Raw genomic sequence first — 25,285 nt, forward strand, 5'->3', positions numbered from 1 at the left:
AATACTGTGTAAAAATATATTCTTTAATTCAGCAGAAACTAATTTGACTTGAACAGTCTGTCAAATCAAGTGGGTGTCCTCCAAAGTTACTGTGAAATTGTGTTTCCTTGCTGAGGGACAATAACACAAAGAGGGAATTTGGCACTTTCGAAGATACCCACTTAATTTGTATAACTCAGACCGTTGAAGCCTCATATTAGCCTCAGCTTAACGTAAGAACGCATTTTTACACAGAACGAGGACTGTGGAGTTTGTCCTCCATCACTTACATTGAAATTTCTTTAAGAAGTGATCTCTCTGCACAATTACAGCAACCAGAAACAGGACTGTCAGTATTGTTTGAAGATAAACAACAACAATCAACAATTGTGGCCCTGCCCTTTAATACAATACAGTACAACACAATAGCATATAATGTTGTATAATAAAATGCACCTGTGTGCCTCTGCAGCCCGTTTGGAAGGTTTAAAGTGAACAGTGAAGAAGAAGAAGAAGACGCCCTCACCCTGTCCTCCGCCATGTGGTTCTCATGGGGAGTACTGCTGAACTCTGGGATAGGAGAAGGTTGGTCGTCCTCTAAGCTGACTGTCCCACAGTCCTACTGACTACACAGTAACAACACCTGTCTGTGGTCTGTCTCTGTAGGAGCTCCCAGGAGTTTCTCAGCGAGGATTCTGGGTATGGTGTGGGCAGGTTTCGCTATGATCATTGTAGCATCATATACTGCCAACCTGGCAGCCTTCCTTGTGTTGGACCGGCCTGAGGAGCGCATCACTGGCATCAATGACCCCAGGGTGAGACACTGTCAAAGCTCTATTCTAGTCTATTTAAAAATATCAACTTGTATTATTTTAATTTCATTCGTCTACTCCATCTTTTACATCTCCACTGTTACCACATTAGTCAGGTCAAGTCAAATTTATTTATAGGTAATTAAAACACAAATAAATAGATAAATAGCTGTAACAGATTAAATTCTAACAGTTTTATGGTTCTATTGGTAGTTAAGGAGACTCAAACACAGGTGTGTAAAGGTCTTTAGCCGGGATTTAAACGTGGTGATACATGAGGAAGATCTGACAGTGAAGGTAAACTGGTCCACAGTCTGAGAGCAGCAATGGAAAAAGCTGGGTCACCTTTGGATTTTGACTGGGAACGTGGGATGAGGAGTAACTGGTCTGATGTAGAGTGTTGACTGAGGAGATCAGAGATGTAGTCTGTTGCCAAACTCTGAGCTAAAAGCTAAAAACAAATAAAAGAATCTTAAAATCTATTCTGTTTCACTGGTAACCAGTGAAGAGAGTCCAGTACACCAGTACCAGGGACATGCGGTCTGTCTTCTTGGTACCAGTAAGGAGTCTCACTGCTTTAAGGGAAGACTGACTGACTCCCATATAAAGAAAGCTGCAGTAGTTAACACGTGAGGTAATAAAACCATGTAACACAGTCTCCAGAGAAGGTTTTATATTGGCTATTGATTCAACATTTCACATCCTCAAGACAACTTAAGAGAGACCGAACGTTTTGTGTGTTTCACTCAGTTTCAAGGGGAAGTAGAGCTGGGTGTCATCAGCGTTGCGATGTAATAAAGCGATATTAAATAACACAGAGCGCAGTGGAAGCATATATAATGAAAATAAAATAGGGCAGAAGATGGAGCCCTGAGGTACACCACAGGAGACAGTAACAGCAGAGGAGAAATTAGTTGTTGAAACTGTTTCTGCTTAGTGGTTTCAGCTATTTCTACTACAGCTGCTTCCTAAACGTAGATGATTCGAATTATTCAAATTGTCGTTGTAAACAGAGCAACGCAGGATAAATAACAGCACATCAGTTTTTATAGTTGTACAAACATATTGTCTCAAAATCACAGAACTACATAGCTGTGATGGAAACGGACAACAGAGTGACACATTATTACTACTATTATACTATATATAATATATATAGGGGCCGAAACCCTTTTATGTTTGTACCGTTCCATTATTATTATTTGTTGTCTGCCGCTTCGGCTCAAATTCCCGTGAGCTGGAATGAGCTAGAAACAGGAAACTTGGCCCAGTAACTAGAAATGACGTGCATGTGCTTCCACAGAAATATGAGCCCAATCGGCCACATGGTGGCGCTGTAATTAAGGCCCAAAATGCAGTTTTGAACAGGCCACGTCCCTCACACTGTACGTCCAAAAGACATGAAATTTCTCTCACATGTCCAGCTCAAGGTGCTCTACAAAAACGCTTCTTGGACCACTAAAGTCCGCTTAACTAGATTTTCCATTTTCAAATTGAATTTTTGAAAAACACATTTTTGACATCTCCTCCTAAACCGCAGGTCCGATTGGTACCAAATTTTCGGTGGATCATCATTGGACAAAGCTTATCAAAAGTTGTATAAAGCTTGTTAATATCTTATTTAGTTTAAAAGATATTGACCAATGAATCAGAAATAGTTTGTTTTCTTCTTCTATTTGTGAAAATGCAAAAAGGGAGATTTCACTGCTTTTGTCACATCTAGGCCACGTTTGGTCCAGATCAAAAGCTTTAAACATCTAACGGTCTGTGTTGGCTTGAACCACGGAATTGCCACTTGTGGCTATATTATATTATATTATATATTATTATTATTTTTATTATTATTGTTGTTGTTGTTGTTTTTAAATACTTTATTTATGCAGGAATAATTTTTCCTCCCTTTTAAATCTTTTCCTCAGAGGAAAAAAACGTAATAATGTTGAGCATTCATAAAAACAAAAAATATCTACAGCAGGAACACAAGCACAAGACAAAATAAGATGCAGAAGTCAAATGCAACCCTAAAAGTAAAATATTGTGTCTAAACAGGTGACTCAGAGTCGACTTTAAAATTATTATTATTATTTCTGTTGCTTCATGTTTTTGATTGTCCCATTTGTTCCATTTTACTCACCCAGAATGCATCAGGAGCAATCATCCAGTAACACACAACAACAAATCTCCTACAGTAGCCCACAGGAGACATTAATCTCTGACAGTGAATATTTCTGACCCTGTGTTCTGTGCTGTACTTATGTTTTAGCTGCGTAACCCATCAGATAAGTTCATCTACGCCACAGTGAAGCAGAGTTCGGTGGATATCTACTTCAGACGGCAGGTGGAGCTGAGCACCATGTACCGGCACATGGAGAAACACAACTATGAGAGCGCTGCTGAGGCCATCCAGGCCGTCAGAGACAAGTAGGCTCTTTATACAGTTAGCTACCGGAAAAAATAGTTGGTTGTGCCTCAGAGATGTGATGTGATAATATCTGTCGTACTGTAGACTGGTGTGGTCCACCTGCATCTACTGATCTCCACCTCCCACATACCTAATGTCTTCTTGCCCCCCCTCCTCCTGTAGTAAGCTTCATGCCTTCATCTGGGACAGTGCTGTGTTGGAGTTCGAGGCATCGCAGAAGTGCGATCTGGTGACAACAGGAGAGCTTTTCTTCCGCTCCGGATTCGGGATTGGAATGAGGAAAGATAGTCCGTGGAAACAGAATGTTTCTTTGGCTATTCTCAGGTAAAAAACGCCCTAATGATGATCTACAGATACCCTACAGGAACCATACGGGTACTTTGCTAATACGCTATGATACCCCGCTGAGGCCATTCTGATACCTGTCTAATACCTGACTGACCCTACTGCTATGCCACAGATATTCCTCTGATACCCTTCTAATACCTTACCTACCTCTATTAATTCTCTACTTCTGATACCCTTTTGATATGCTGCTACCCTAACAATACTCTACCGATTCCCCTTCTGACACCCTTCAGATACCCCACTGTTTTCCCTCTGATACCCTGCTGATAAGCTTCTGATATCTACTGATGTGTCAGAAGGATATCAGTACCCCACTGATTAGCTTTTGGTACCTTTTGATACCCCACTGATACTTTTACAGTACCCGGCTGGTACGCAACGGATGCTATACTGATACTCTGCTGTTACCCCACTGTTTCCCCTCTGATGCCCTTTTAGTACCCCACTGATACCTTGCTGGTACCCTACTAATACCCTTATAATACCTTATGGAGCTTTCAATACCCTACCGATTCTCCATGTATACCCTTGTGATACCCTATTGATAAACTATTGATAATTTACTGATTCTCTTTCGATACCCCTGTCCCTGTCAAATAAACAAATAAATAAAAGATTATTTATTTGTTTATTTGACAGGGACAGTGCACAGCTTCTTAGCTGTACCAGAGTTATCTATAAGCTCATTTACATCTGTAGTCCTGGGCAGGAAACTGAGAATAACATCTCTGTTAAGAAAGTTAACACTGTAGTGTAAAAACACAATTACAAGACAGTACACTATACAACAACAACAGCAAGATTTCACAACATTAAGACACATCAAGTGTTTGCATTTATGTGTGATGGGTACATGATTGGGTTGATTTTAGCCATGTTTTCATCTTGAATTTAAAATCAGTAAAGCTGCAGCACTCTCTTATATAACTTGGTACTGAGCTCCAAAAGTTTCTTGCTCTAATGGAAAAGGCTGATCTACTGCTCAGTAGATGGTAAATGGACTGCATTTATATAGCACCTTTCTAGTCTTCTGACCTCTCAAAGCGCTTTAAAAAAGTGCTCATTCACACACACGATGGAACAGCCTTTGGGAGCAATTTGGGGTTCAGTTTCTTGCCCAAGGACACTTGCTCCCGACATGCAGGCTGGGGGGAGCCAGAGCCAGACCTACTGTTAAGCCAGAGCTCTCTTGTTGGTCGTTCTAGTTGTCCTCCCATTATCTGATATGAACTCTTTTAATGGGGAGGAGCCAGATCATGGATCACTTTGTCAACTAGCATCAGCAAGACACACAAAGCTGTCAAAGGGCAGGAGATTATACTTCTGAATGATGTTACAGTGATGGGAACTTGACGGCCTTTTTGTCCAGTGCCTTGAGTGTTTGTTTGTAAAGTGTTTGCAGTGAAGCAAGTGTTGGTTTTCCAGCTTGTAACCAACTTGTGATACAGTATGAAATGTGTGAAAAAATCATTACATGCATGTACAGCTTCGTTGCATTTAGGGCTAGCTGGTTTCGGATAAACCTATTGATTGAATTTTACAGTGTTACACACCTGCTTCCCGTGTGAAACAGTTTGAATCCTTTTACCCTTTACAATGGTATTTGCTCTTCTGTTACCCTGCTGATACCCTACTCATACTCCTTTGATACGCAGAAACCCTAATGATACCCATCCGATATGTTTTTAATACCCCACTGACACCCTTGTGATACTGTACTGATACCCTACTGATGCCACCTCTGATAGCCTTCTGATAACCCTACTTGATACCCTACGGATACTTTTCTGATACCTTTCGTATTTCCTTCTGATACCCTGCTGATATCTTGCTCTTACCCGACTCGTCACTGCTACATATTTAACCCGACTCGCTGGTATAATTTTGGTTGTACTCGTCGTGTGTGTTGATGTCTCAGTATGTTTCATTGTCTCTCCTCAGCTCTCATGAGAACGGCTTCATGGAGGATCTGGACAAGACATGGGTCCGATACCAGGAGTGTGACTCCAGGAGCAACGCCCCCGCTACCCTCACCTTCGAGAACATGGCAGGTAGGAAACAGACCTAGAGACTGGTGTGAGACTAAAACCTTGACTTCTGTATGAATATTTAAGATGATGGTTAGCTTCTAGACTTCACACAGGGTATCCTTAAAAAGTCTTAAATGATCTTGACATATTTCTGTCGTCCTAATTAAAGATTTCAAGCAAACTATAATTAAAAGCTGCCAAAATGACTTTTTAGACGTGTGAATTGTTCTTGTTTCATGTAATGTATAACATCGGAACACAGTTCAGTGCATTTTGATTATTATATTTTTAGAATTTTAAGTTTGGATTTGCATATGTTTGTTATATGGAGATACATATCAATATGGAAACATCGCGATATATCAATATCGCAGCTGATTTAAAACATGTCGCCCAGCTCTAATGTGTGATCGTTCTGCTGTGGAAACGCTATTAAAGTTTCCATTTTGAGGTCTTAAAAAGGCCTTTAAAAGCATTAAATGTGATTTGTCAAAGTGTCCAGATACCCTGTCACCTCACCTGACATCACCTGTTCTCCTCAGGTGTGTTCATGCTGGTTGCTGGTGGCATCGTCGCCGGGATCTTTCTCATCTTCATTGAGATCGCCTACAAACGACACAAAGACGCTCGAAGGAAACAGATGCAGCTCGCCTTCGCTGCTGTGAACGTGTGGAGGAAGAACCTGCAGGTACCAGACTCTGCTGGACTCTACTGTACTCTACTATACTCTAACTCTAACTGTACTCTACTGTACTGTACTCTACTGTACTCTACTGTACTCTAACTCTAACTGTACTCTACTGTACTGTACTCTACTGGACTCTACTGTACTCTACTCTAGCTGTACTCTAACTCTAACTGTACTCTACTGTACTGTACTCTACTGGACTCTAACTGTACTCTACTGTACTGTACTCTACTCAAGCTGTACTCTAACTCTAACTGTACTCTACTGTACTGTACTCTACTGGACTCTAACTGTACTCTACTGTACTGTACTCTACTCAAGCTGTACTCTAACTCTAACTGTACTGTACTCTAGCTGTACTCTACTCTAGCTTTACTCTACTGTACTCTAACTCTACTCTAACCGTACTCTAGCTGTACTCTAACTCTACTCTAACCGTACTCTAGCTGTACTCTAGCTGTACTCTAGCTGTACTCTACTCTAGATTTACTCTACTCTACTGTACTCTAACTTTACTCTAACTGTACTCTACTGTACTGTACTCTACTGGACTCTACTGTACTCTACTCTAGCTGTACTCTAACTCTAACTGTACTCTACTGTACTGTACTCTACTGGACTCTAACTGTACTCTACTGTACTGTACTCTACTCTAGCTGTACTCTAACTCTAACTGTACTCTACTGTACTGTACTCTACTGGACTCTAACTGTACTCTACTGTACTGTACTCTACTCAAGCTGTACTCTAACTCTAACTGTACTGTACTCTAGCTGTACTCTACTCTAGCTTTACTCTACTGTACTCTAACTCTACTCTAACCGTACTCTAGCTGTACTCTAGCTGTACTCTAGCTGTACTCTACTCTAGATTTACTCTACTCTACTGTACTCTAACTTTACTCTAACTGTACTCTACTGTACTCTAACTTTACTCTAACTGTACTCTACTGTACTGTACTCTACTCAAGCTGTACTCTAACTCTAACTGTACTGTACTCTAGCTGTACTCTACTCTAGCTTTACTCTACTGTACTCTAACTCTACTCTAACCGTACTCTAGCTGTACTCTAACTCTAACTGTACTGTACTCTAGCTGTACTCTAACTCTACTCTAACCGTACTCTAGCTGTACTCTAGCTGTACTCTAGCTGTACTCTACTCTAGATTTACTCTACTCTACTGTACTCTAACTCTACTCTAACCGTACTCTCTAGCTGTACTCTAACTCTAACTGTACTGTACTCTAGCTGTACTCTAACTCTACTCTAACCGTACTCTAGCTGTACTCTAGCTGTACTCTAGCTGTACTCTACTCTAGATTTACTCTACTCTACTGTACTCTAACTTTACTCTAACTGTACTCTACTGTACTGTACTCTACTGGACTCTACTGTACTCTACTCTAGCTGTACTCTAACTCTAACTGTACTCTACTGTACTGTACTCTACTGGACTCTAACTGTACTCTACTGTACTGTACTCTACTCTAGCTGTACTCTAACTCTAACTGTACTCTACTGTACTGTACTCTACTGGACTCTAACTGTACTCTACTGTACTGTACTCTACTCAAGCTGTACTCTAACTCTAACTGTACTGTACTCTAGCTGTACTCTACTCTAGCTTTACTCTACTGTACTCTAACTCTACTCTAACCGTACTCTAGCTGTACTCTAGCTGTACTCTAGCTGTACTCTACTCTAGATTTACTCTACTCTACTGTACTCTAACTTTACTCTAACTGTACTCTACTGTACTCTAACTTTACTCTAACTGTACTCTACTCTAGTTGTACTCTAGCTGTACTCTAACTTTACTCTAACTGTACTCTACTGTACTCTAACTTTACTCTAACTGTACTCTATTCTAGCTGTACTCTACTGTACTCTAACTCTACTCTAACTGTACTCTACTCTAGCTATACTCTAGCTGTACTCTACTGTACTGTACTCTACTGGACTCTAACTGAACTCCAACTGGACTGTACTCTAGCTGTACTCTAACTCTACTCTAACCGTACTCTAGCTGTACTCTAGCTGTACTCTATTCTAGCTGTACTCTACTGTAGCTATACTCTAGCTGTACTCTACTGTACTGTACTCTAACTCTACTCTGACTCTACTCTAGCTGTACTCTACTGTAACCTTCAGTGATTCTAACCTGCTCAGCTCTGTTCTGCTCTCATTCTCTTGTTCGCATTATTTTATTGTACTTTCAGGGGGGTTTATCACCGTGAACCTGTCGTTACTGCTCATATTGCTATAACTGTAGCTGGAGGCACCGAGCTAAAGGCTAAAGGCTGAAGGCTGAAGGTTAAAGGATTAGGGCTAAAGTTTATCTTGTTTAAGTTTAGTTTGACACACCAACATGCTGATCTGCTGATCTGTCCGGAGCGTCTGTCGCCTGTTTGGACGGCCATTTTTTACAGAACCTGAGTTGTGGCGTGAATGGAGTCAGAGGAAATGGCTACTGCTCGGATGCCAGCCGTGGTTTATTTATCAGCTCTGGATTAAATAAATTAAAATAGTACATCAACTTTATAGGACTGACTAAACGCGTGTCTGTGTACCGTAACATTCATTTAAATCCTCAAATCTGTATTAATTCATACAATAAAATACATTAGCTCCAGACAGTACAGTTGCAGCTCAACACAACAGTGAACATGAACATCAGGACTACAACAAACAATGGTTTTCCATTATCGAATCATCTGCTGTTTATTTTCTTGATAAACGAAGGTCCCGCCCTCATAGAGCTGGTTCTGTCCAAAACCCAAAGATAATGCTCACAGCTGAGAAGCTGGAACAAAAGAATATTTGGTTTTTGATGGAAAAATGATTGAAACAATTATTTGATTACTATAATAGTTGCAAAATATGTATTAATAAATCTAAAATATAGAATAAGATCAGTGCAGCAGCTTCACACGCCTGCACTTACAAAATAATCGAGCTCTGTGTAGTGATGTCAGAGCATTGTCTTCTAATCAGTGCATCAGACTGTGTCCTGTCATGCAGAAGCAGGTTTCACCACAGAGTCTCTCAGAAACCTGCAGACACACAGCATCCATGTTTTTATTCAGATTGCGGTTCAGGGCTGTCAGAACGATCCAGAACCGCCACAGCGCAGAGCACTGTTCACTGATGCATGATGGGAAAACCAACACGAGGCGTTTTTCCAGACCGCTCATAGAGTTACAGACTGTTAGCGTCCTCAGGGATTCATCCGCTGCCTCCGCAAACCTCCTGTTCACTCAGCTGATTTACTGTCGTCACCGCAACAAATGTCAGAAATAAAGAGCTCAGCGAGGCTTCTGCTCCACACAAATCTGATGACTCTGCTCTGAAGCCCACAGGTCACTTACAGACAAGCAGCTGCACGTTCTACCATTGTTTTCATTATTAATACGTTCATTCATTAATACGTTAGCTGTTAACCTTCTTTAACCCAGGAAACATCCACAGGGAGCAGGTTCTCTTTCAGCAGCAGCGAAACAATGAAGTCGGAGGATTTGAATTCATTGTTCATTTGTCTTTCTGTCTATAAAAAGTGGAGCTGACATGAGATGTTGTTTCTTCAGGACAAAAACGCTGAAAAAAACATAAAAGCATCACAGACAAAAACACATTCTTCCTATTTTCTGCATTTACAAGCATTCGTATCAGCGTAGCCGACAGTACGTCTGTCTGACTCGCTGAAATTGCTCACTGTCCTGGCAACAGCCAGGGCTCCAAGGCTGAACTTCAACTTCAACAGCATGTTTGATGTTGTTGTGAACTACATACACATTGCAACCTTGTACAAATATTCACAAAACAAGAAAAACAATCCAACACGTAGATACAAAGACAAATAATAGAAACAAACAATAAATAGCATGTAACACAAAATGTTATTCATGCAATCGAAGCATGAAACATAAAAATATCACCAAAACCAATCCAACTGTCCTCTGCTGCTTTAGTATTGTAGGGGAATAATAAAGTATGTAGTGGTAGTTATACAGTATGTTCTCATGTGAAGATTCAGTTATAAGGATAAGATTTGTACATTTCTAACTGGAGGTTGGTGCAACCGTCAGCTCTCTGCATAATGTGGTCTCTGATCTCAGATCTGCTGACGAGTGAGCAGAACACGACAGAGATTCATTTCTGTGTTTCATATCAAAGTTTAATGTTGTCTGCTCTGAGATCAGCTCTGGGGACACGCAGAGGACAAACAGAGACACACAGACAGCTGCTGGACACAAAGCTACACAGAGCTACACAGTACTACACAGAGCTACACAGTACTACACAGAACTACACAGTACTACACAGAGCTACACAGAGCTACACAGAGCTACACAGTACTACACAGAACTACACAGAGCTACACAGAACTACACAGAGCTACACAGTACTACACAGAACTACACAGAGCTACACAGAGCTACACAGAACTACACAGAGCTACACAGTACTACACAGAACTACACAGTACTACACAGAGCTACACAGAGCTACACAGAGCTACACAGTACTACACAGAGCTACACAGAACTACACAGAGCTACACAGTACTACACAGAACTACACAGAGCTACACAGAGCTACACAGAACTACACAGAGCTACACAGAGCTACACAGTACTACACAGTACTACACAGAACTACACAGAACTACACAGTACTACACAGAACTACACAGAGCTACACAGTACTACACAGTACTACACAGAACTACACAGAACTACACAGAACTACACAGAGCTACACAGAGCTACACAGTACTACACAGAGCTACACAGTACTACACAGAACTACACAGTACTACACAGAACTACACAGAACTACACAGTACTACACAGTACTACACAGTACTACACAGAACTACACAGTACTACACAGAACTACACAGTACTACACAGAGCTACACAGTACTACACAGTACTACACAGTACTACACAGAACTACACAGTACTACACAGAACTACACAGTACTACACAGAACTACACAGTACTACACAGAGCTACACAGTACTACACAGAACTACACAGAACTACACAGAGCTACACAGTACTACACAGAACTACACAGAACTACACAGAGCTACACAGTACTACACAGTACTACACAGAGCTACACAGTACTACACAGAACTACACAGAACTACACAGAGCTACACAGTACTACACAGAACTACACAGTACTACACAGAACTACACAGTACTACACAGTACTACACAGAGCTACACAGTACTACACAGAGCTACACAGTACTGCACAGAACTACACAGAGCTACACAGAGCTACACAGAGCTACACAGAACTACACAGTACTACACAGAACTACACAGTACTACACAGTACTACACAGAACTACACAGAGCTACACAGAACTACACAGAGCTACACAGAGCTACACAGTACTACACAGAACTACACAGAACTACACAGAACTACACAGTACTACACAGAACTACACAGAGCTACACAGAGCTACACAGAGCTACACAGAACTACACAGTACTACACAGTACTACACAGAACTACACAGAGCTACACAGAACTACACAGAGCTACACAGAGCTACACAGTACTACACAGAACTACACAGAACTACACAGAACTACACAGTACTACACAGAGCTACACAGTACTACACAGAGCTACACAGAACTACACAGAGCTACACAGAACTACACAGAACTACACAGAGCTACACAGAGCTACACAGAACTACACAGAGCTACACAGAGCTACACAGTACTACACAGAACTACACAGTACTACACAGTACTACACAGAACTACACAGAGCTACACAGAGCTACACAGAACTACACAGAGCTACACAGTACTACACAGAACTACACAGAACTACACAGTACTACACAGTACTACACAGAGCTACACAGAACTACACAGAGCTACACAGAACTACACAGAACTACACAGAGCTACACAGAGCTACACAGTACTACACAGAGCTACACAGTACTACACAGAACTACACAGAACTACACAGTACTACACAGTACTACACAGTACTACACAGAACTACACAGTACTACACAGAACTACACAGTACTACACAGAGCTACACAGTACTACACAGTACTACACAGTACTACACAGTACTACACAGAACTACACAGTACTACACAGAGCTACACAGTACTACACAGAACTACACAGAACTACACAGAGCTACACAGTACTACACAGAACTACACAGAACTACACAGAGCTACACAGTACTACACAGTACTACACAGAGCTACACAGTACTACACAGAACTACACAGAACTACACAGAGCTACACAGTACTACACAGAACTACACAGTACTACACAGAACTACACAGTACTACACAGTACTACACAGAGCTACACAGTACTACACAGAACTACACAGAACTACACAGAGCTACACAGAACTACACAGAACTACACAGTACTACACAGAACTACACAGAACTACACAGAACTACACAGTACTACACAGAACTACACAGAGCTACACAGAACTACACAGTACTACACAGAACTACACAGTACTACACAGTACTACACAGAACTACACAGAGCTACACAGTACTACACAGAACTACACAGTACTACACAGAACTACACAGTACTACACAGTACTACACAGAGCTACACAGTACTACACAGAACTACACAGAACTACACAGAGCTACACAGAACTACACAGAACTACACAGAACTACACAGAACTACACAGAACTACACAGTACTACACAGAACTACACAGAACTACACAGAACTACACAGTACTACACAGAACTACACAGTACTACACAGTACTACACAGAACTACACAGAGCTACACAGAGCTACACAGTACTACACAGAACTACACAGAACTACACAGAACTACACAGTACTACACAGAGCTACACAGTACTACACAGTACTACACAGAGCTACACAGAGCTACACAGAGCTACACAGAACTACACAGAACTACACAGAGCTACACAGTACTACACAGAGCTACACAGTACTACACAGTACTACACAGAGCTACACAGAGCTACACAGAACTACACAGAACTACACAGAGCTACACAGTACTACACAGTACTACACAGAACTACACAGTACTACACAGTACTACACAGAGCTACACAGTACTACACAGAGCTACACAGTACTACACAGAACTACACAGTACTACACAGTACTACACAGAGCTACACAGAGCTACACAGAACTACACAGTACTACACAGTACTACACAGAGCTACACAGTACTACACAGAACTACACAGTACTACACAGTACTACACAGAGCTACACAGAGCTACACAGAACTACACAGAACTACACAGAGCTACACAGTACTACACAGAGCTACACAGTACTACACAGTACTACACAGAGCTACACAGTACTACACAGAGCTACACAGAACTACACAGTACTACACAGAGCTACACAGTACTACACAGTACTACACAGAACTACACAGTACTACACAGTACTACACAGAGCTACACAGTACTACACAGAACTACACAGTACTACACAGTACTACACAGAGCTACACAGTACTACACAGAACTACACAGTACTACACAGTACTACACAGTACTACACAGAGCTACACAGAGCTACACAGAACTACACAGTACTACACAGTACTACACAGTACTACACAGTACTACACAGTACTGCGTGTTACTGTCTGGAGGCTGCAGGATCACAGCGGTGTCACTGATGACGTCACTCTGATGGCTTCCTGTATGTTTCCTGTGTTTAGTGTTGAACCGGTTGCAGCAGTCACAGTCCGCCAGACGCACACACAGCTTTAATGGCTGCCGGCAAATGACCTCGTATCTCCTTGAAAAAGAACTGCCTGTCATTAAAGCGACTGCTGCAGCTCATAAAAGTTCAAATCGAACTTTATTGTTCTCTGTGGGGGAACACAGAGCCACAGTGCAGCAAAGACTGAACAGCAGAGAAACTCTAAAAACTGAACTGTATCATAAAATTAAAGCAAACTGCAGTCAAATCTTAGAAAAGGCAGATGAAGGTATCGATATTAATGTATTATAAACTAACGAAACCAACATTTTCACTGTTTATCCTCAACATCGAGCTGCAGCTTCTGTAGTTTGACAGGAATCTGACTGAAACGTGAGCTGATGTTACGCGACCTTTCAAAGTACCTTTCATACGGCAAGCAAAGTGAACGCATGAGGACATAAAGCACGAGAAAAAAGACTGAAAACATAAAAATGAAATGCAGCTCTTTCTTTAACAGCGAGTTACTGTCTGAGTGCTGCACAGCTGATGACCTCACACAGCAGACGGACCAATAAAAACACAGACAGCTCGGCACGAAGGAGCCAAACCATCGGGAGACTCTCAAAGCCTCAGACAGACGGTGGAGGCGCTGATCACATGACATGACACGTGACATCACACACAGTGTGAGGGGTCATGTGATGTTAACCTGCAGATGACATCACAGATGGTATACCATAACAAAACATGACATGACCTATCACGCAGCACGACAACATGACAGGACCGGCGCTACAGCTAACCATTATCTTCATTATCGATTCGTCTGCTGATTATTTTATTGATTAATCGATCGGTTTATGAAAGGACAGTGAGAAACAGCAGCAGCTCGGCCACTGTGAAGAGGAAAAACAGCTGGCCTGTAATTATTACTGAGTCAAACATTTCTGTGCTCTGATTGGATTAAAATCACCGAGCACTGAGAGAAAGAAATGTTTTTTAAATGGGCCGCAGAATATCCGCTCTATCGATCTGAGTAGGGAACATGGGAGAACTGCAGCATCAACGAGAAGAAAGTATGGAAACGGTTGTACAGATGTACACACTGATTCTGCGTTACATGGAAACTGATTAGCGAACAGCTTCTTCAGAGAAGCAACAGAAACCAGTTCATTCGTGCAGAAGAAGAAACCTGCTCCGATTGTTTCTGGTTTGAAGTCTTTGTTCCAGATGTTCTGCGGCCTCGTCGGCAGCTGGACTGAAACACATTAATAATCATCGCTTCTCTGCCTGGATTAGCACTTCAAACACTAGCCGCTAAAAGCTAACAGCTAGCAGAGGACGATTAGCACTTCAAACAGCTGCGTCTTAAGGCGAGGAGTCAGCAGGGCAGGATTAGCACATAAAACACAGCAGCTCTCAGAGAACTGAGAGGAAACGCTTTTTCAAACCAAAACACTCGTCCAGACGGATCAGCAGACACGTGATGAGGTGAAACCTTCAGCTTTCGCTGGCCTCCGTCCTCCATGTGCAATGATCGAAGAAGAAGAGCAATGTTTATGTGTTTACAGTCCACAACCAGTAAGATCGCAGTAAAAAGTAATATTAGAAAGATTTTATTTCATCATGCTTTTGTTTTTGAAAATGTGCAAATTGTATTCTGGTGGTAAAAGCTGAATAAAGACTGAGACAGGATGAAAATCACAGGAGGAGGTGGGGAATGAAACTGCAGATTACAGGATCTGGTCTGTAAGAGACGTTCAGCAGGACAGAGACTAAAGAGAAAGACTGAAGCCTCCCCAGGGGGCGCCGGAGAGCTGAAGGGGAGGCCAAGATACTGCAGGAGGTGTCAGTCATTCTTTTGTTCTTGTGTTTTTGGTTTTGTAAACTCTGTGTTTTCAGAGTTTCTGTCTGACTGCAGCTCCATGTGGAGAAATGTTAAGCTATGATTGGACAGTCGCTGTGTGATTTAAGGAATGATTTAACAGCTTTGAAACACCAGAATACAGCGTGTACATCATCAGCGAGATAAAAATCTGTTAGCTTGCTAGCTACTGTTAGCATAACTCGCCTCTTGTGTGGACAATTGCATTGCTATCAGACTTGTTAGCATGCTATCTTTTTCTTTATAGTTTTTGCTTTAGTCAACTGTAGCTTCAGTTTGACACATTGTTCTTTTAGTTTTCATTTAAATATGAATGTGAGTTTCTGAAGCTTTTAGCTAGCAGGTGGTATTAAACTGTAGCCAGCGGCTAAACAGCCTCGTACAGACCTGCAGACCTGCAGCTCCAGATCTGAATAATTGGAGACACGTTTAATGATTTTTGCCGTTGGTTGACAGTTCAGTGTGAGGAACAGGATCAGTGTATCTCTACTGCAGGACAGCGTTCATGGCGTTTGTGCCGGTTTCATTATTTGTCATATGCCGCGGCTCAAATTCCCGTGAGCTGGAATGAGCTAGAAACACGAAACTTGGCCCAGTAACTGGAAATGACGTGCAACTGCTCCAGTAGAAATATGAGCCCAATCGGCCACATGGTGGCGCTGTAATTAAGGCCCAAAAATGCAATTTTGGAAAGGCCACGCCCCTCACCACCGTGACTCCGATTGACTTGAAATTCCTCACACAATCCGCCATGATGGCTTTTTTGCTAATTTGTATAATGTGAAAAACAGTCAAATGAACAGAACTTTTTGAATTTTGACTCTATCGACACCAAATCTTTGATACAGCATCGCGGGACTGAGATACACGTTTCTATTATAAATGAGCAAGATCGGTTGAAAAACATGGCCGCCATCAACCAAAATATCTTCGCAAAGGGCGGGGCTTAGCACGAAATTGTCCATAACTCATTAACAATTTGTCCAATCGTCATAAATCTTGGGCGATATCTTCCGTGTTTGGGAATAGGCGTGCCAAAGCATTTTGAGCTCGACCCATAGGGGACGCCACAAAACTGTACCTCAAGGCCCGGTGGACCGGGTGCATGGTCTGGGGGCAAGTATTAACCAAATTCTGACGTTTCATATTGATTGGTGCGAGTGGGTGTGGTCTATCACATATTTGCCCATAACTCAAGATGCCTATGAGCAATCCTGATTAAACTTACCACAGACAGTTCATGTGATCCCCTGTTACTGACTGATGCTCTGATCAAAGTCTTCCACTGTTCTGTTACTGCTGGTGGACTCGAATCTTTAACCAATGTAGAAAGTGACCCAGAAATGTGTTTGTGGGCCCTTTCATCTCTCTGGGAACGCAGTCTGTCAGTTTTTACCAGTCTGATGCCCAGTTCGGGTCTCAGGATGAAACTATGCTCTTAATTCATGATCAATGTGTTTTATTGATTTTGTTTTCCATTTCAAACTGAATGTGTTGACAGTTTCCAAGAATCCAAACTAGGGCTGGGTATTGTTAGAAATGTAAAATATAATAATCTATATATATACCTTACTTTGTTGAGTATAAATGTGTTTTTCTACAGTTGTTTTCATTTAAGTATATAAGTCTGGTAATATTCTGTATTTTTCTTGTCATCATCTCCCAACAATGACTGTATGTTTCTGTACATGAAAAGTACAAAGACACACGAACTAACACTAACTTCGTCACCTGCTGTAAGCCAGCGGAGGAGCTTCCTGCTACATTTTTACTCTACTGTCACAAAATCAGGCTGCTTGAAGACGAACTACTTGTGCAATGATTTTAAGTGCACATCGTAACTGCAGGGGAGACATGACATCATCATTAATCAACACAGCTGTCTACAGCAGCCGCGTAACGCCTCACGCTTCACTCTTTACACGCAGGACTGCAAGCTGAAGTGGAACAGGAAACTATATATCTGTGAGGTGTTTTTAAAGATTCACGCAGGAGCCAATGGGCTCGCAGCTGAGAGCCGCAGACAGGAAGTCAGACGGTACTGAGAGGCGGACTGAAGGCCTTTAGCCTTTAAAATGGTGACATTTTGGTGACACGAGGGGGGGGGGGGATAAATCTACGCAAACTTTGCTGAACTTGCCACACATTTGCTGGGACTCGGAGAGTCCAACAAGGAGGAAGCTATCGTAGCTTATTAGCTGTTTGTTTTACTGAAGCTCCTCCCGCTGCAGTCGACGCTGCATCACCAGGACTGAACCAAATACTCTGTGGAGACAGGCCACTTCCTGGGGTGCGCAGACCTGGTTTTGGTCTTTTAGGATTTGTTGACAGGAAGGAAAATACAGAATAACGCCAGACCTTCATGTTTGATACCCAGCCCTAACCTGAACAGTGACGGGTCAAAGGTCAAACTGATGATGTCTTTATATGATGTTAGAGGTGAAACACCATGCTGACCATCATCCATGTGCTGCACCCCCTCCCTCCCCCCATTTTCTGTTCAACACACACACACACACACACACACACACACACACCGGGAGATGGCATTATAGCAGCAGAGTGTTGGTATAATGATCTGATGTGTTCAAGATGAACAAACATCATCACTGCTTCATTCTGGCCTCATCCGCCATCTTTGTTCCCCATACCCTGTCCTCCCCTGTCCTCCCCTTCACCCCCTCCCCTGTCCCCCCCAATGATATGTTTCCTTTGCGTTACGTGACGTGCTTCCTGTTGTGTTCCTGTGTTTGAGCCTCATGTTGTTTGCTGCTGTGTGTTTGTGGCTGTGGGCAGTAAAACAGAATGAAGCTCTCGTGTTTTACTGAAACATCACTTCACCTGAAACAGGAAGTAGTCTGCAGGACCGGACTCTCACACACACACACACACACACACACACACACACATCAACACACACACACACACACACACACACACACACACACACACACACACACACAGTGTTATATAACCTGCTGTTGCACTCAGCAGATGGTCAACAGCGTCCAACACACAAATACTCGACACACAGTACAAAGTCAATATTAATACATTCAATAAATGTACTTTATTAAGATTAGTATTACTATACTACATACTGTCACTACACTATATACAGATACTTTACTATACTATGCTATACTATCACTATCCTATAATATTGCATACTACACTTACTAGATACTACGCTACACCTTTCTATACTACATTTAAATTACACTGTACTTCACTAAACTGTGCACTGTTCTATACTATAGTGTACTATACCATTTCAATACTATACTATTAGATACTACACTTACTATATACTATGCAACTCCATACTATATTAAACTAAAGTACACTGTATACTGCTACTGTTCATTACTGTACGATTACTATACTGTGCTATACAATACTACATCATATTATGCTGTTACTGTTCTATACTACGCTGTACTATACTACATTACTATATGAAGTAACTTATATAATACTATGGCATGTTACACTATACTATATTACACTATACTGTATATACTACATTATTCCATTTCTACACTACGCTACGCTATACTTTATACTATTGCTGTACGATGATGCTATGCTGCTAAACTATACTATACTGTATGTGCATAGTAGTGTAACAGTATACTGCGTTACACCACATTATACCACATTATACTGCGTCACACCACATTAAACTGCGTCACACCACATTATACTGCAGTACACCACATTATACTGCAGTACACCACATTATACTGCGTCACACCACATTATACTGCGTCACACCACATTATACTGCAGTACACCACATTATACTGCAGTACACCACATTATACTGCGTCACACCACATTATACTGCGTCACACCACATTATACTGCAGTACACCACATTATACTGCGTCACACCACATTATACTGCGTCACACCATTATACTGCGTGCAGTACCACATTATACTGCGTCACACCACATTATACTGCGTCACACCACATTATACCACATTATACTGCGTCACACCACATTATACTGCGTCACACTACATTATACTGCGTCACACCACATTAAACTGCGTCACACCACATTATACTGCGTTATACTGCGTTATACACTACATTATACTGCGTCACACTACATTATACTGCAGTACACCACATTATACTGCATCACACCACACACCACATTACATTATACTGCGTCACACCACATTATACTGCGTCACACCACATTATACTGCGTCACACCACATTATACCACATTATACTGCGTCACACTACATTATACTGCGTCACACCACATTATACTGCGTCACACCACATTATACCACATTATACTGCGTCACACCACATTATACTGCGTCACACCACATTATACCACATTATACTGCGTCACACTACATTATACTGCGTCACACCACATTATACTGCGTCACACCACATTATACCACATTATACTGCGTCACACTACATTATACTGCGTCACACCACATTATACTGCGTCACACCACATTATACTGCGTCACACCACATTATACCACATTATACTGCGTCACACCACATTATACTGCAGTACACCACATTATACTGCAGTACACCACATTATACTGCGTCACACCACATTATACTGCGTCACACCACATTAAACTGCGTCACACCACATTATACTGCGTCACACCACATTATACCACATTATACTGCGTCACACTACATTATACTGCGTCACACCACATTATACTGCATCACACCACATTACATTACATTATACTGCATCACACCACATTAAACTGCGTTACACCACATTATACCACATTATACTGCGTCACACCACATTATACTGCGTCACACCACATTATACTGCGTCACACTACATTATACTGCGTCACACCACATTAAACTGCGTTACACCACATTATACCACATTATACTGCAGTACACACACATTATACTGCAGTACATCACATTATACTGCAGTACATCACATTATACTGCAGTACACACACATTATACTGCAGTACACCACATTAAACTGCGTCACACCACATTATACTGCGTCACACCACATTACATTACATTATACTGCGTCACACTACATTATACTGCAGTACACACACATAGTACTGCAGTACACCACAGTATACTGCACCACACCACATTATACCACATTATACTGCAGTACACACACATTATACTGCAGTACATCACATTATACTGCAGTACACACACATTATACTGCATTACACCACATTAAACTGCGTCACACCACATTATATTGCGTCACACTACATTATACTGCAGTACACACACATTATACTGCAGTACACACACATTATACTGCAGTACACCACATTAAACTGCGTCACACCACATTATATTGCGTCACACTACATTATACTGCGTCACACCATATTATACTGCGTCACACCACATTAAACTGCGTCACACTACATTATACTGCGTCACACCACATTATACTGCGTCACACCACATTATACTGCGTCACACTACATTATACTGCGTTACACCACATTATACTGCGTCACACCACATTATACTGCAGTACACACACATAGTACTGCAGTACACACAGGTGTAGAGTAGTTGACGTGTCTCTGCTGCGTGTTAATGTGTGTGTGCACCTATCGTATCATTTATTTTAGGATAGGAAAAGTGGTAGAGCAGAGCCTGAGCCCAAAACCTCTTTTAGGTCCATCACTGCGACCTCCGACCTCAAACGCCGTAGGGCCTCCGGGGACGCCACGGTAAGGAGATGAAGACCACCTACCCTCCTCCTCCTCCTCCTCCTCCTCCTCCTGTCCTGTCCATCCTCCACCTTTCTTTACTTTCATATTTGTGTCTTTCCACATCCTTTTATGCTCAGTTTGTCTTCTCTCCCTCCTTCTCCTATCATTGCCATTTTTTTTGTTTGTCATTTGTCTTTCTTCTCCTCCTCCACCCCTCTCCTCCCCTCCTCCCTCCTCTCCTCCCCTCTCTCCTCCTCTCCTCCCCTTTCTCCTCCTCTCCTCTCCTCCTCCTCTCTCTCTCCTCCCCTCCCCTCTCCTCTCCTCCTCTCTCTCCTCCTCCTCCTCCCCTCCCCTCCTCCTCCTCTCTCCTCCTCTCCTCCTCTCCTCCTCTCCTCCCCTCCCATCCTCTCCCCCTCCTCTCCTCCTCCCCATCCTCTCCTCTCCTCCCCTCCCCTCCTCTCCTCTCTCTCTCTCTCTCCCTCCTCCTCCCCTCCCTCCCAACCCCAACCTCCTCTCCTCCCCTCTCCTCCCTCCCCATCCTCTCCTCCCTCCTCCTCTCCTCTCCTCTCCTCCTCTCCTCCCAACCCCAACCTCCTCTCCTCCCCTCTCCTCCTCCCCCATCCTCTCCTCTCCTCCTCCCTCTCTCCTCTCCTCTCCTCTCCTCTCCTCTCCTCCCCTCTCCTCCTCCCCTCTCATCTCCAGCTCCATCGTCTCCTTGGTGACTCATCATGGCCGCCCGTCTGTCAGTCAGCCATCTTTACCTTCCCGCCTCCATCAGCTCACCTGTCCCTCAGACAGACTGAAGACAGAAAGCGTCCGCTTCGATCCGTCCACTCAGCTCGTGTTGTTGCCGGGTTTCATTTCTCCCAGCGAGTCGTCCTCTTGCAAAGGAGAAGCGAAGAGGGTCAGACTGTGTGGTCTCTTTTCTCCTGTGGACCTTTCGTCCTCTCATCCCTCCTCTTTGTTTTTGTCCTGATGTTTGTCGCCGTCCTGTCTGTTGTCGCCGTCCTGTCCGTCCTGTCTGTTGTCCCTGTTCTGTTGTTTTTTCCTCTCCTGTCTCTGTCCCGTCATCTCGCCATCACTGTTGATGCTCTCAAAACATCCCACAAGCCTTTTCAGAGAGGTTTCTTCTTCTTCTTGCTAACGATCAGCTCTTCGTCCTCACAGGTCGGCCCGCAGAGACTCATTTTTCTCTCTAGCTCGTCTCATTATCAGCGAGACGGCGGTTTCAGGAGCCGGTGAATTAAAGCTGTCAGACACCGTGATGTTTCCTGGCTTCTCCCTCGGCTAATAAACGACATGTTGTTCCAGCTCTGCTCTTCCCACAGGTGCCTCGGAGCCGAACTGACTTCATTAAACACCTGTCGCTGCTAATCATTTCTGTCATCAGTGCTGAGGGCTGAGTCTGTGGCCGCCGCCCGCTTCTCTGCTTTCTTTCCAGTCTCAGTTTGGAAGAAACACGCCAAACTCAAAAAGAAAGTCTTTGATGCACTCTTAAAAAAAGGTTATTCCACCTCTGCAGAGGACAGACAGGGTTTGTCTTCCCAGCTCTGAGGTGTGTTGTCATGGTGTTCAGCTTCTGAAATCTTTTTTAAGAGTGCAGTAGACGAAGCCGCTCTCCTCAGACTTCTCAGATCTTCTGTGTTTCTTTTGTCTTTTCGGCCATTTTGCATCCCCTCTTCCTCCAGATGTCCTGTTTGTTTAATGTGAAGGGAATCAAAATGGAGCGGGACGTCTTTTCTCAGGGATCACCCTCTCACGCGCCGTCTGTTACTGAACATTCGGACATTTAGACGAGGTCACTGAAGTGTGTTAATGATCGGTAACAGACAGCCGGCTGTACTGAGTCAGGCGAGGTGGGGGAGAAGCCGGCGAGAGTCTCTAACTCATTTCTCTCTGTGATCATCTCTCTTTATTTTCTATATGAGTGTTTTCTCTCTCAGTGGATTTGAATGGTGTCCAGACTACATGCTGTACACACACACGCTGCCTCTGTCCTCCTCTGCAAGCACGACCGACCTGTAGACCGACTTCCTGTCCAGACTTCCTGTCCAGACTCCTGCAGAACCCCTCGGGAGCTGCAGTCTCTGCTCACAGCATTTCTTCCAGGGCCAATCAATATTTATCAAGCGATCTGTTGATTGCTTTCTCAGCGAATTTAGGTTAGAAATGAGCCAAAAGTCTTCACGTCTTGTTTTGTCCAAAGCCCCACGAGGACGAGTGTCCGACTGAAAAATGACTCAAACGAACGATCGATTATCAGAATAGTTGTTGATTCATTTTCTGTCGATCAGCTCGTTCAGGACTAATTAACAAACTGAACGATATGACGTCAGTGTTCTCGGGAGCTGGATGTGATTTTGGTCTCTGTTCAGGCAAAATGGCACCAAACCTGACAACCGGGGGCGACCGGGAATGTTTTCACGGCGCTGCTGCAGATTTCAGATCAGTTTCACACGTTTGATTATTGTTTGAAAGCTAAAAAAAACAACCAACTCCCTAAACGCTGGAAACACAGCTGACTGATGTCGCTGCTGTTGCTTGGCAACAAGACGGGACAAAAAACTGTAAAGCCACCAGAAAAAAGGCACAAAACAAAAACCAGCAAACAAACAAGTTACTGAGGTCCAGACGTTATTACCACATTTGTTTCTATGGCAACCAACAGGTGGAGGGCGGGGGGGGTAAACAGAGCTACAGAAAACCAAAATGAATCAGAAAAAATCTCCATCACAAGTTCAACAGAATCTGCTGATTCAGATGATGTTGGCAGTTTGATGACCCGCCCTCGCCACCGCCCCGATGACCCGCCCTCGCCACCGCCCCGATGACCCGCCCTCGCCACCGCCCCGCCCCGCCCCGACCCGCCCTCGCCACCGCCCCGCCCCGATGACCCGCCCCGCCCCGATGACCCGCCCTCGCCACCGCCCCGATGACCCGCCCTCGCCACCGCCCCCGATGACCCGCCCCCCCGGGCCTTTGACTTAATAAACTCTCTCATCGTAGAGCGGAGCAGTTTTCAGAACTACCAAAACTGTTGGTTGGTTAAAATAAAAGCCATAAATAATGTTGTTATAATCATTCATCCATATATGCATATTGATATATTATGGATACATTATTTTACTTTAATCACCATAAATTAGTGGCCACCTTATGCTGGACCTCCTGTAACCATAGCGACCACACTGATGCTTTACACTGCATTAATGGTTAACTGATGGTTAAATCAAATATAATCAATGTCTATATACATAAATATATATTTGAACTGCATGTTTTGGTGGTTTTGCCTTCACTGACGTCGTTATTTTCACACGGAAGGAAAGAAATATTTATGTTTTTAGTGTCTTCAAGAGAAAAAACAATAATTCAATGAATAACTCGGGCGTCGCTCGGTGTGTCGGGGCTGAATATGTGATGTGTGTGTGCTGAATTAATGTGTGTGTTTCCTTTGCTCTCTCTGTCTCTCTGTAGCCGTACCCAACTGACATCACCGGCCAGCTCAACCTATCAGATCCCTCCGTCAGCACCGTGGTCTAAGAGAGAGCGAGAGCTTCACTGCTGCTGCTGAGCCACACACATTTTACACACACACACACACACACACACACACACATTACACACACACA

At 43.0% G+C, this 25,285-nt stretch overlaps 1 protein-coding gene across 4 annotated transcripts in view; it reads left to right on the forward strand.

Moving 5' to 3' along the window:
- The window catches only part of grin1b (glutamate receptor, ionotropic, N-methyl D-aspartate 1b), a 70,819-nt gene extending 45,534 nt beyond the window's left edge, over positions 1 to 25,285 (forward strand). For 2 of the 4 annotated variants that reach the window (XM_044197408.1, XM_044197409.1), the window contains 8 exons: positions 452 to 564; positions 646 to 794; positions 3,055 to 3,212; positions 3,376 to 3,537; positions 5,503 to 5,612; positions 6,134 to 6,279; positions 21,570 to 21,671; positions 22,356 to 24,327. In XM_044197408.1, coding sequence (XP_044053343.1) covers positions 452 to 564; positions 646 to 794; positions 3,055 to 3,212; positions 3,376 to 3,537; positions 5,503 to 5,612; positions 6,134 to 6,279; positions 21,570 to 21,671; positions 22,356 to 22,895 — 1,480 coding nt within the window. In that variant the 3' untranslated portion in view covers positions 22,896 to 24,327. Of the gene's footprint in view, positions 1 to 451; positions 565 to 645; positions 795 to 3,054; positions 3,213 to 3,375; positions 3,538 to 5,502; positions 5,613 to 6,133; positions 6,280 to 21,569; positions 21,672 to 22,355; positions 24,328 to 25,130 lie in introns of those variants that run through there. The other 2 variants (XM_044197411.1, XM_044197410.1) reach the window with 2 other exon arrangements.

Source organism: Siniperca chuatsi, linkage group LG5 (assembly GCF_020085105.1).
Source record: "Siniperca chuatsi isolate FFG_IHB_CAS linkage group LG5, ASM2008510v1, whole genome shotgun sequence".
Taxonomy (NCBI): Eukaryota; Metazoa; Chordata; class Actinopteri; order Centrarchiformes; family Sinipercidae; genus Siniperca; species Siniperca chuatsi.